The sequence below is a fragment of the Alexandromys fortis genome, unplaced genomic scaffold (assembly GCF_014885135.2).
Source record: "Alexandromys fortis isolate MF-2015 unplaced genomic scaffold, M_Fortis_MF-2015_v1.1 scaffold_82, whole genome shotgun sequence".
Lineage (NCBI taxonomy): Eukaryota > Metazoa > Chordata > Mammalia > Rodentia > Cricetidae > Alexandromys > Alexandromys fortis.
The window spans coordinates 6,531,464-6,545,560 of NW_026067963.1; the positions used below are offsets into that span (position 1 = coordinate 6,531,464).

Consider the following 14,097-nt stretch of genomic DNA (forward strand, 5'->3'; position numbering starts at 1 on the left):
TGCAGTGGAGACGCCCTGAAATCTTCAAGAGTGATCCTAGTGAAGACAACTGATAAATGGGGGATGCAGAACTTGAACCAGCCACCTTCTATAACCAGGCAAGGCTGCCAGCAGTGGGACTGGGACCCAAACCCAGCCACAAAACCTTCAACCTACAATCTCTCCTGTCTGCAAGATGTACTGAGGTAATGGTGGCACCGAACGACTGGGAGTGGCCAACCAGTACTGACATAACTTGATGCCCATGCTGCAAGAGGGAGCCCAAGCCTGACACTGCCTGGATAGCCAGGAACCAGGGCCTGGACAGCCCAAAGACCTAGGATAGAACCAAACATGACTTGGGAAAATTCAATGAAATTATTGCTAATGATATTCTGCCATATTCATAGATCTGTCTCTCTTTCTGCCTCCCAAGTTCTGAGGTTACAAACACATACCAACATGCTTGGCTTTTTCATATGGATTATTGAGCTCAAATTCAGGTCCTTATGTTTACAAAAAAAAATGTATGTTGCTGAATGAGCCATCTTTCTGCCAATGACAGGTTTTGGACATAATAACAAAGGCACAATTCATGAAAAAATGATCATTTAAACTTTATTTTTTTATTTTTTTCATTTAAACTTTAAAAACATGTAAAATTCTGCTTTGTGAAAGATGCTGTCAAGAGATTGAAAAGATATATCTCTGGCTAGGAGAAAATACATTCAAGAGATGGAGCTGATAAAGAACCATTACTAGCTAGATATGGAAGTGCATGCTTGTATTTAAGTACTTAAATCACAGTACTTAAGAGTTGGAGACAAGAGGATGAGGAATTCAAAACCAGCCTCCTCTACATAGTGAACTCAAGGTCTGTCTTTAAAAGGAAATGTTTTTAAAAGCTAGCTAATAAATAAATAAAGGACATTTTTGATAACTTACTGAAGAAAATATTCAGATCACACATAAGCATTTGAAAAGATCTTCAGCATCTTTATGTTATTAGGTAACTGCAAAGTAAAATAGTCTTCTATCATAGATCCATTCAAATGGCCAAAAAAAAAAATACTAAATCTAACAAATGTTGACAAAGATGTGGGACAGCAGATTCTCTCTTATCCCCTGCTGATGAGAATGTAAAACAGTACAGTCATTTTGACACAAAGTTTGATAATTTCTAATAAAATGAGGAGATACCATATGATGCAGAAGTCTTCCTCCTCTGCGCTGGCTGACTTGAACATGCTGAAAGTTTATATTCACATATAAATCTGCACACAAACATACACAGCAGACTTTCTCATCACTGAAAATCCCAAGAAGCACTGAAGATGCCCCTCAGTAGGTGAATCAATTTGCATACATCTAGACAATGATACATTACTGAGCACTAAGAATGAGTTATCTATAGACACTCGCAATCCCATAGGGAAACTTGAAATACCTGTTACTATGAGGAGGGAGATAACACAGAAAGCCTGCAAACCGTTAGCCCCAATTATATGACACAATTATATGCCACAGTGTTCAATGGCCACACACTATGGAGACACCTAAAGAACTGATGATTGTGAGGAGTTTATGGGTAAGAATGAATGAAGATACAGAGCAAGGATGCTTTTAGGCCATGAAACTAAATATCTGTACTGCAGCAGTGCATTCGTGTCCCCATACACCATCAAAACTGGCGTCACATCCTAAACAAAGGATGCACCCTCAAGTAAATGCAAGCTTTGAGTGGCGATGTAGTGTACCCATGCAAGTTGATCAACTATATAAACGCATATGCTGGCATGGGACACTGACAATGGCTGACTGAATCTGCATATATAAGGGTAAGGGATATATGGGAAACCTTAGTACGTCCCCTCAATTGTGTTATAGCTTTAAGCTGCTCTTTTTAAAGGTCTATTTTACAAACATCCCTAAAAGCTTAGCTATGAGACTTACTAAGACTGAACGCTGATATGGTGTCATCCATTGGGAACTAGCAGAAAGGATTGAGCAATGCTCACTGATTTGTCCCCTACATGTTAAAACACATTCCTCAAAGCATCATTGTTGAGAAAGGATACCTAATGGGAGGCATTTAGTTCCTGAGTGCTCCATCTCATGGATAATTAGTGTCACATATATAAGTCAGTATCTCTAACCTTCTGCCATGTGAAACACTGCAATAGGACCTTCACCACCACCTACACACACACACACACACACACACACACACACCATCATGCTGTGTTTCCAACCTCTGGAACCAAAAAAAATGAATTTCTGTTACTTATAATTTACCAATTTGTTTGAAACAGACTAAACTAGATCACCGATTAAATAAAGTTAAATCAATCTACCAATCTATGAAATCTCCATCAAAGTTCCAAAACAATTTTTCAAAGAAACAGAAAAAAAAACTATCTTAAAATTTATCTATAGGCACAAAAGATCCCAATATCCAAAGCATTCCTAAGGAAAAAGAACAATGCTATAAGTACCACCATTCTGATGAAACTACAGAGCCATAGTAAAAGAATCATAATGGTCCTTAGATTAAATTGGTGGTGTAAATCAATAGAATTCAGCAAAGGACCCAGATAAAAACCCTCATAGCTACAACAACATGATTTTTGAGATTATAATATAACTATTTTTCCCCTTCACTTTTCTCTCACCAAACTCTCTCATACATCCTTCACCACTCTTCTCAAAATTCATGGCCTTGTTATTCACTAATTGTTATTGCATGCATATGTGTACATGCATATATACATGTGTGTATATCCATATATATGCATAGTAGTGTATATTATAGGAATATATATTCCTAAGTATAATATACTGAGACCTTATAATGTTTCCTAAATGTATATTTTCAGGGATGACCATTTGGCACTCAATCAACTGGTGTTCTCTACCCTGGGGAAGACCACCTCTCCTGGTCCCAGTTTTCTTCTGTTGCCTATTGCTCTTTGTGTAGATTAAAGATCCATGGGCTTTTCTCATCCAGTTTGACATGTTCACTGGTATCATTCTTGTTTGCCTCACATTTGGGGAGTCATATTGGTGAGACATCACTATGTAGCTTCTTTATGATGTTACTAGGAAACACGATCTCACAGTAAACTCCCTGATCTTCTGATTCTTTTTCATTTCAGGAGAGGGAACCATAAGATTTTTGGCAAATATGTGAAAAATATACCCTGGGGAAAAGAGCCTCTTTAACAACTGATGTTAGGAAAAATGTATCTCCATATGTAGGAAACTGGAGTTAGATTCCTCCCTATCTAACACTCAACTCCAGACAGAGTAAAGACCTTAATGTATGATTGAAACTTATAAACTGTTTTTAAAAATTAGGCAAAACACTTCAGGATTCAGGTGTACACAAGTATTTTCTTAATAAAGTTCCAGTCTCTCCATAAATAATACCAACAAATGGCAAATGGAGTCTCAAATTTAAGAGCTTCTACCCAGAAAAATCAATGTTTTTATAGCCTGAAGAGACCTAGTGCTTAATGGGGACTAGCACTATGTAAGNAGTAAACAACAGAAACACCCCAGGTCAAGAAAGAAAGAGAGAGAGAGAGAGAGAGAGAGAGAGAGAGAGAGAGAGAGAGAGAGAGATAAATAAGAAAAAATCAAATCACATAATCAATAAATCAGCTAATGAAATAGATAGGTCTCAAAAGATAGAGTGCAAATTACCAATAAACATTTGAAAAAGTACTCAGCCTCATTAGCCATCAGAGAAGTAAAGGGTTTAAAGAACACTGGATTCACATCATCCCACTCAGAATGTCAGTCATCAGAAAAAAAGTAACAAACGTGAGGATGTGGACAAAAGGAAACACTTTCTTAGCATGGGTGAAACAGAAACTCATCCACCCACTGTGGAAATCAACATGAAGTTTGCTAGAAAACCAAAAACAGATCTCCTGTGTGACCGAGTAATACCCAAAGGACTCCAACTCACGATATCAAAGAGAAGCTTGTATGTAGGTGTTCATTCCATCATCACTATTCACTGTATTTAAGCTATAGAATCAGCTCAGATGACCAGCAACAGAACAATGGACAAATAAAATGGGATATATGAAATTTGTTTCAACTATAAAGAACAAAGTTATGTCCTTTAGAAAAAAATGGAGGCATTGGTCATAGCCATATTAAGTTAATTGAGACAGCTCATAAAGACAAATATTGCATGTTTTCTCTTAGTTGTAGTTCCTAGATCATACACACATGCAAATCGTGCATGATCATATGACATGAAAGTGGAAACAAACTGTCTAGGAAAATAAAGATGTCTAATGGGGAAACGAAAAAGGCACAGGGACAATCATCCAGCACACAATATTAGCTTGTATAAAAAAACAGCTTTCTCCAGCATAGTACCGTGTGGTGTGACTGTCAGGATTTAATGGTAGAACTAATGCCAAAGAAACTGAATGCATTCCCTTTCTGATCCTCTCAAACATTACTTTCAAATATCTATTTTAATTTAAAAATAATGGCATGTCAATTGTATAAATGATGCTGTCTACTATTGGAATTCCCGGTGGAAGATCTGAAGCAGCAAAAGGGATGGAGAGGTTCTAGTCTGACAAAACCCATTAGCAGCTACAAGCACGATTACCCTTTTCTGGATTCAGAATTCTTATTGTGATAGCTAGAGGTAAAATTACAATGTTAAATGTATGCGGTAACATGAAAGCTGCATGTGGCAGTCTGACAAGCATAATTGTGAACAAAGAATAATTCAGATACTGTTTTCAAAAGGAGTTTTCTGAAAATTAAAACTCTTATCGGCTTCCACTTAGCCACTCTAGATTCATCCAACTTCCTTTCAGCTTCAGTGCGTGAGTGATCTTTTTCCTAAGTTTGCTTCATTCTGATCCATTTTTCAATCTTACTTTGTGGGTCACATCACCCACCATCATCTCATCGCTGTGGCCCCCTTGCTACTGGCCAGTGTGTTGTCTGCAGACCCAATCTGTCTGTACTTTACACTAGCTCTCCTGGGTAGCAGACCAAGTACTCTAGACCCCTGATGCTGGTTAAAATGAATGCTGCAGAGGAGGGAGATTCTATTCTTAGACTTCATGAGAGAATATCTTTTATCCTCCATTTATGATGTTTAGAAAGCTCATTTTCCTTATTTTTAGACCAGACGCTTTCTGTAATGAGTTCTGTCTTTTCTGTCTCATAGTTTTCTTTGAAAATCACATATCCAGCTCACAAATTCCTAATAAATCTAATTTATCTTCAGAGAGTGCATCAAGGGTCTTGAAAACCAAGTGTTACTAAGCTGCCTAAAGGCATTCTGCACACGTCCAGGAATAATGGATTAAAGTAGAATTTTCCAACACATACTCTCTCTTATTCCCCAGTCCCCACTTGCTGGTGCGGTTCCTCTTGCCTAAGCTCCATCCCGTCTTTGTCATTGCAGAATTCACTGCGACCTTGGCAAACACTTCCCCGTTCGTGGCATCATTGCACATCCATGCGCTGAAGAAACACAGCGGCGACATATTCTTCACCACCTCAGGATTTAGACTGAAGTTGTACAGAGGAAACCACAACAGATGAAATAACAATTGTCTCTCAGTCTTTACAATTTTTCAAGTGGAACTCATGAGTGTCTTTTCACACTAATTCCTTGGAGCCAGCTTGTGAGAATGGAAGGCAAACCTGGGAGGAAAGCATGCCCTAGACTAGGCGGAAGATTCCAGATCATCCAAAGACTAATAATAAAGTTAAAATAATTTTAACTGCATTAATGTGCATGCATGCACACAGTGAAGATGAAATGTGAAAGTGGTAATTGGAAGTTTTGAGAGGGATGCCAGAAAACCTTCCTGAAAGAGAAAGCCAGATTCTACATAATGAATGGTTAACAAAGAGCCAAATCTTCAAGAGCTGAACCAGGGAGAGGCCAGAGATGCCTTAAATACAGTGCAGGCAAGGAAAGAGATGGACATGTAGACCATATTGAAAACCAGGTAAAAGAATAACATTATTAGAGGAGAAAACTAAGAATCAAAATATAGTATATTAATTTTAAAGAAAGTGAATAGGGGCTGGAAAGATGGCTCAGTAGTTAAGAGCACATATTGCTCTTGCAGAGAGGACCCAGGTTCAATTCTCAGCAGCCACATGGTGGCTCCCGACCATATGCAATTCCAGTCCCACAGCATCTGATGTCCTCTTCCAACCTCTGCAGGAACAAGGTGCAGACAGAGTAGTGTATGTACATGTGTGCATGCAAGAAAAACACTCATGCACATAAAATAATAGAATGAGTATGTCTTTAAATTATTAAAGAAAAAGAACAAAAGTCCTTGTGTTATTTTGGAGAGGGGCAAAGATTCTCACAAGCTTTTAGGATTTAAGGCAAATGCTGATGTAAAAATGCAATAGTCATAGATTATCAGAGTCTATCAGTCATGATATATTCAAGGCAGTAGAAAGGGTCCCATGAATTGAGGGAACCCTCAGTCCACACAGAAGAGTATAAAGTACAAAGGAAGCAGCACACAAAAGCATGTAAAATGGAAACTACAATGCTCTAAATAAGTCAGAATCTATTTAATCACAGTGAATATGAATACCGTAAATATGAATAAATTAAGTGGCACAGTGTGAAGACTCTCAGAATCTATCTAGTCTTTATAAAATATACATTGAATGTAATCATCTACAACTACAGAACGTTAAATATAGTAATATATGTGCCAAGTGCACACGAGTGATGCAAATGCAAATTTGGCTGCATTAGTGTCGAGCAAAACAGCATTCTTATAGCCAACGAGAATTAGAAAATTCTGATAAAGAAATCTCCCAGAATGCAGCAATGAGATGATGGTTTGGAAAACAACTGAGAATAAACAAGGAAATTCCAGGACTTGTTCAACATATTTAAACAAAAAGTGTTTCAGAAGGGAGAAAATGGAGAAAAAGAGAAAGGAAGGAGATACTCTTTTTAAAAAAAAATATGAAACAAGCTTTTTGAGACTGAAGAAGGCTGCTCTGTCAATATCTATGAAAATGTATGAAAAGGGTCCCATGCTAAGGCACGTCATCAGTTTCTAAACCTTGGGACACAGGAGATATATTAAACCTCTACAAAGAGAAACATGGGAAGTAGCAAAGGACAAGATCTCCTGAGTAAATTGAGAGCATGGAGACTTTGGGGGGAGGGTTGAGAGAGGAGGGAAGAGGCGGGGAGGAAAGCAGAGAAAAATGTAGAGCTCAATAAATATCAATAAAAAAATTTAAAAAGAGAGAAAACAGATCACATGTAAAGGATCAGAAACCGCAGTGGCTTTGAGTTTCTTAAATAGAACCACTAAAAGGTAGAACTCCAGTGGCATCATATCTTCCAAACGCCTAAAGGGAAATTACCTCAAGCCAAGGATACTGTAGCTAACTCTAAGAGAGACATACATGGGAAGTAGAAAAAGACAAGATCTCCTGAGTAAATTGAGAGCATGGGGGCCTTGGGAGAGGGTTGGAGGGGAGGGGAGAGGTAGGAAGGGGAACAGAGAAAAATGTAGAGCTCAATAAAAAAATATACTGTAGCTAGCCAATAACTCTTGATCAAACAGGAAAATGAAGAATTATTTGTTTAAATCCATGATGGTGAATGAATTTCTCTTGCACTGGTACAGTAAGGGAACATTTAAACAAGAAGTGATCGGATAACTTGATGCTTGCACTTCTGGAAGGACAAAGAAATGAGCAACCCTTGGAAAAAACAGAGAAGAAAAAGTAACCACAAAAGGCTGCTGGGTGCTTCAGCTACAAAGAGTCTCCAGTTATAAGCACTCAATACTTACTGAACCGAAACAATGAACTGAAACCTATATGAGAATAAGCTGATGGCCATGGACCAGCTATGAAAAGGGGGCCTAAAAGCTCAGATTCCCTAATGAGAAGCCAAAGATGAAGTCTGAAGTTGAAACCCCAGAGGAAAGACAGATAACTGTGCTCCTCACTGGCGTGGAAATAAAAGGGCAACAAGTAAATAAATCTCCTAAACAATTTAAGTCATGTCCTCTAGAGTTCGTTCTTTTTCAATAAGGCATTGCTGGCTCTTCTTCGGAGAGGCGATTTCTCTTTATACTCCCTTGAGTATAAAGTGTGACAGTGACTTGCTCCACACTGCTTTGTCCTTCCAGGTTCTGGGAGGAGCAGGTGACTAAGACAAATATCTGAGGGATAGAAAAGGTAGAGGGTAGGAAGTAGGGGTGCAATTTCAAAACACAGCACAGGTCCGGCACCCAGTGAAAGAGCGAATGAAGATATGGCAAAGGAGAGTTCAGAAGGCAACGCAGAAAGAGAGTGCACCAGGACAAAAGCCATCCAAATACATCTATGCATTTAATAACAACTGGTGGAAGGAAGGGGTCGTGGACTTGAAGGAGAGCAAGTATGGGTGTATGGAAGGGTTTGCAGGGAGGGAAGGAGAAATCCTGGCTAAAATACGGTCTCAAAAGTAAATAATCAACAACAAAATACAAGTCGTCCCATGATTGCTTTTAATGATGGGCTTCCCTTCATATGACATCACTGGTTAAAAGAAGTTTTGGAAAAATGGGGCTTCGGGGTGACACTGCAGCAGCCCCCCAAAATAGCCACCTTCAGACAACTGTGTTTAGTGGTGCATTGTCTGCTTCTAGCAGCTGCCTGCACAAAGACTTAAAAGGGAAGCGGCCTGAGCTCTGCCTCTTGCCACTTTCTTCAGTAGCCAGCTTCAAGAGACTGCATTCTGAGCTTGAAAAGGTGGGAACAACCGGCTTGGCCAGACAGAGCTCGGCCCAGGACGCTGCTGCCCTACTCTACCGTGAAGGGAGGTATGAGCAGCACACCTCCTCGGCCACCGTATTCACCAGCCTGGTGTTTGTGATACAGCTCTGACCTTTCAGGGTTATAACTGAAAACAGGATCTCAGAGTAGGCTACACTGCTGTGTCTTTAGGATGAATGAGGTCAAGTGTCCTTTAAAACAGTTCTGTATCAGCATATTATGACACAACCAAGCTTGTACTCATAGATACATTTTACTATTATGGAACAGCTTTACTTATGTTCTTTTCTATGAATTGAGTCACAGTTTTGTCTTCTTTATCAACCAGCAAAAACGTATACACTGAAGGTGTACATATTGCTCTGACTTATACAGACATTATGGGATAACTAAATACATCTAATTAGTACATGGCTTGCCTCTCTCCATTATCAATTTTGTGTTGAGAACAGTTACTCCCTGCTATGGTTTGGATGTTGGCCATCCCCCAGAGACCCATATTTAGGGGATTCATTCCTAAGGTGGTACTGCGGGCCTTTAGAGATAGGGATTAAGGGAAAGCCCTTGGGCCACTGGGAGTGTGCCTTAAAATGGATTGTAAGATGTGCCTATACCGCCGGGTGGTGATGGCGCACGCCTTTAATCCCAGCACTTGGGAGGCAGAGACAGGCAGATCTCTATGAGTTCGAGGCCAGCTTGGTCTACAAGAGCTAGTTCCAGGGCAGGCTCCAAAGCCACAGAGAAACCCTGTGTCGAAAAAACAAACAAAAAAAAGATGTGCCTATACCATATATGTGTATTATGTGTGTGTATGTATATATTATGCATGTTTGTGTGTATATGTATGTATGGTGTAAGGCGTGGCCACATGTGCCACCACATGCTCCCACCAACTCTTATCAAAGACACAAAGAAATGGGGCTGCTGAATCTTGTTCTTGAACTTCGAAAACTATGAACAGAATAAACTTTTGCCTCTATGACTAATCTGACTGGCTATCTTGCTAGAGCAATGCATATTTGATTAGTAGACCCCCCCATTCTCTCATATCAACCCAATCAGTCAGCACTTTTAAAGAAGCTAGCATATTTTTAACTGTGCCATCATATAACACAATAGACCTCTTAAACTCAACCTTTCTGATTGGCTGAAATTTTGAAGTCTTAGTTCACCATCTTCCCAAACACCCCCCGCCTCTGTACCATCATTCACTCTCTACTTCTGTGAGATCAACTTCATTCAACTCGGCAAATGACTGATGGTTTTATTGGAATGTTTATGCTTGTGTTCTAAATAGCTTGAGTTGTAATATGCTCGTGTGATAATCCATGTGGAAAATGGAATGCTACTTATTGCCTTTTATCGTGTAATTGGCATTTTCAAAGTTAATGCCTTTTAATTCTCTCCAGAAGATAATTTCAAAAGAAATAAATGTACTTTTAACAGCTTGATGATGCAGAATCTAAAATTAGAGAAATGATACCATTCATTAATTTTTCCATAAAGTAATAGTTATGTGTACAGTATCAAAATAAGAATTCAACATTCAATTTGGGGAAAATAAGTTGTGAGCTATATTTGACTCTAAATGCTGCTAGTTTGTCTTCGTGTTCGTCCTCCTCCTCCTGTTCCTCTTCCTTGTCCTCCTCCTGCTCCTCGTCTGTTCCTCCTCCTGCTCTTCCTGCTCCTCCTCCTCCTGTTCCTCCCCCTTCTGTTCCTCCTCTAGTTCCCTCTTCCTCATGTCTTTCTCCTATCACAACTTTCAACCATAATCATTTTTCTAGTAATTCACTTTTTCAGCCAGAAATCTTGGGGAAAACATGGCTAAAAGTTAATTTAAGAAAGTCAGCTATAATTTATGGCACATGCTTAATAATATCAGGATGGAAAACAAAACGGGAGCACTGAAAAAGACATTTTATCATCTGTGGAATCCTTTTCCTCTATTGTTTTCAAAATATTTGCTCTCCAATACTTTAAAAACAAAAACAAAACACTTACCTCATCCACATTCTCGAAGGCATTGATGATGTCATAAGGTAAACAGGACAGCAGATCGATCACAAACCAAGTTTTCAGATAGTTCATCCTTATGAGCTTTGGGTCAGAAATGACCTCTCCCCCTGGCCCCACAAAAGTCGTGTGAAAATTTAAAACGATGTCAACCAGAAAAATAACGTCCACCACACTGTCCAGCACCAGCCAGGCTATATTGTTCTGCTTTGTTTTAAAGGAAACGTTGTAAGGAACCATGATGGCGGTGTAGAAGGTAAGAATTAGAATCACCCAATCCCAGGTAGTTTTAAAAGCACAGTAGTGTAAAATGATGTGGGGTGGCGTCTTTGGCGCTTCTTGTTTGTACTGAGGAAGGATGTCTGACCCCAGCTGAAGAACCTAAAGGAAGAAAAAGTGCACATAAGTGATGGGGACTTCTCTGAAGTCAGATATGCCTGTACACCCACCGGGATCAGTCAAACCATAAGCTGAGTCTAACAGTTCTCGGTTTTAAGCCAGTCATTCCTCTATTGATTCCTCTCCCTCTTCAGAAACGTCCTGGAGCTTGCTCAAAGGACCGTATGGAAGTCCGGCTTCTCCACAAGCTGATCTGATTACTAGTTCATCTGCTCGGCTCTCCAGTGCCCATCCTTGACCCACGGGCACAGTGTCTCAGGTGCAGCTGCCCAAACTCCAGGCAAGCCTGACAAGAACCACATGTCTTTCATTGACTGTCCCATAGTTATTTGGTGGGTGACCACCACTTGTTACACACACACATTTAGCACCTTAGAAAATATACTTTTGCTTCTGATGGCCTCCCCGAACCCCGGGGCCTCCGTGTTGGCAGCCTTGCTCAGCAAGTGCTCCGATGGCTAAGAGGGCAGTGTTAGGGGTGGTAGTGGCTGCTTTTCCCCTTGTCTCTCTAAAACCAGAGCTATAAAAGAGCATTGTGTTTCTTGTCAGGCGCAAGCTTCCTTTAGTAAAGGAGATAAGACATTAAGTACTAGGTTTAGCTCTCTGTGCCTTTTTAACAAATGGAAAAAATTATCAGCGCAAGTTTACGTGAACCTGAACTTACTCTGCTGGGTCTAAAGTGAGAGAAGAAGAGAAGCAGATGACCCAGCAAGAGTCAGAGGTGGCAGGCACAGCACGGGACTGAGACTGCCTGTTGGAACCTGGGAAACGTGAAGCTAGTGGAAGGATCCCATCTAAAACTTCTGCCTCGTGTCTTTATTTCACTAGCGTAATGGAAGTATCAAGGCGTGTGGCAAGTGGGGCTTTCTTAAGTAACGTTTCCAGAGGACTTTTACAACTCACGCAATCAGTTACTTAGTGCTGGAGGAGTCTAAGAGATAAATGCATCAAATATTTGAATACATGAATAAACAAAGATAAGAATTAGCATATAGCTTGAAGGCTTATCTTCCATAACACACACGCACACACACACACACGCACACACACACACACACACACACACACACCTCTTGAAGCCTGGAATAGTACACTAAAAATTTCTCATACATCGAGTTTACATAACTGGAGACTGAGTATATAAGATCTTGCTATCTTCACTATCAGAAAATGCTGCTAGTATTTCCTTTAGTTCTTTGCTACTCTTACAATTTTTTACTTGGGGCTCTTAGAACTACTTTAGGGATATTTCACGTATTTGCCTACTTTCTCAGTGCCCCAAATATATTATACCCCTATGGTTTTAAAGCGCTTAGTAGCAGTTTATCCTAGCAGGAATGTAAGCCCCATGTTGGGGAGGCGTGTTAGACCGAAAGAACTGCACATAATTATGGCTTCTCTCTTACCTTCCAACACCATCAGCTCCAATTTCCCTGGAAGAAGGGGAAATGGAAAATGCTTCTCTTTGCCAGTTATGTCTATAGTTCGAGCTCAAGGAATAATTCCATGTGCTTTAACTCTGGCTCATATTAGAATCTTCTGGGGAGGTTTTATAAAGTGTGGCATATTCACACCTAAACCCCCACTCCCCCAGGAAGGTGACACTGGCCTGAGTGGATTTTCTGAAAAGTCTGTATTTTCACCTTTACCAGGGGATGACAATATGTAGCTCACAATAGTATCTTTTTCTTCTTTTTTCATTCCCAACTTACATAGCTGGACAGGAGCACTGAATTGCGCTCCTCTGTGAGGCGGTGACAGCTATGTTGCCCATTGTTATTTCACTTACAGTGGCGTGAGAATAAAGTGGAGACAGGGGCCAGAAGCAAGCAGGCTTAAGAAACCTCAGCTCAGAGACACAAGCTGGGCTCTTGGGCTGGGCTTGGTGAGGGAACTGGACTCTTGAAGCAGAAGAGAAGGAAACTTCGAAGCAAGCAGTACTCCTTAAGGAGCATCCTCAGACAAGGCAGGTCCACCTGGCTGCTCCAGCTCCCAAGCCAGATGCAGTTCACGGTGTAAACTGCACATGGTGTAAACAGTATCACTGAATACTATAGCCATGTCCTATTTTAGCTTAAGAATAGCTGTTCCATGAAGTGTTCTTTCTCCATGATATCAAAAGTTATTTAGAAAAGGAAAAAAGAAACTGTCCCAGGTCTACCTGTTAATTAATAATAAGCGAAGGAAAACTCCATAACTCTAAATTTAAAGAATAGACTTTATTTCCCAACCCTCTCTAAACTAGAATTGGTATTTGTAACAAATTAAGAAGTGCCTCGGCTCACCTTTTTCTGGCAGTGTAAATCAGTGGACACCTGGGTTTAATGGTGTCTTTCTCTTTCTTGCTAAATTAACTCAAAATATTTTACAAATTCCCACCATAAACTCAGCATAATTTTGGTAGCTCTCTCTCTCTCTCTCTCTCTCTCTCTCTCTCTCTCTCTCTCTCTCTGTGTGTGTGTGTGTGTGTGTGTGTGTGTGTGTGTGTGTGTGTGAGACATTTGGGGAGGAGTGTATACCACGGCACACATGTGGAGGCCAAAGGAAATTTGCAGAAGTCAATTCTCTGCTTCCACCATTAGGTTCCAGAAATAGAGCTCAGGATGTCAGACTTGGCAGCAGGCTCCTTTGCCTACTGAGCCATCTTGCTAGCCGTAACTCTTCTATTTTTCCTGAATTCACTCCACTGAGTACCAGTACATGCTCGTAACTGACCCTAGAGTCCCAAGTCTGAGTAAATGCTACAATATCTTAAAGTCTTTATCCGCTTCCTGTCCTGTGTCTTTCACTCCTTAGTAACAACCCAGTTCTTATTCATCTTCACATCCTTTCATTGTACAGAAATCCAAATACAATGGAAACCCTCAATTAATATTTTCCGCACACACAAATGAACGT

General features: G+C 40.1%; 1 protein-coding gene across 1 annotated transcript in view; it reads right to left on the reverse strand.

The window, feature by feature from the left end:
- Positions 1 to 14,097, reverse strand: part of Kcnh5 (potassium voltage-gated channel subfamily H member 5) — a 291,745-nt gene that overhangs the window by 224,962 nt on the left and 52,686 nt on the right. Inside the window, exon 6 of the mRNA XM_050153729.1 lies at positions 10,789 to 11,181. Within this exon, the coding sequence (XP_050009686.1) occupies positions 10,789 to 11,181 (393 nt within the window). The remainder of the gene's footprint in view (positions 1 to 10,788; positions 11,182 to 14,097) is intronic.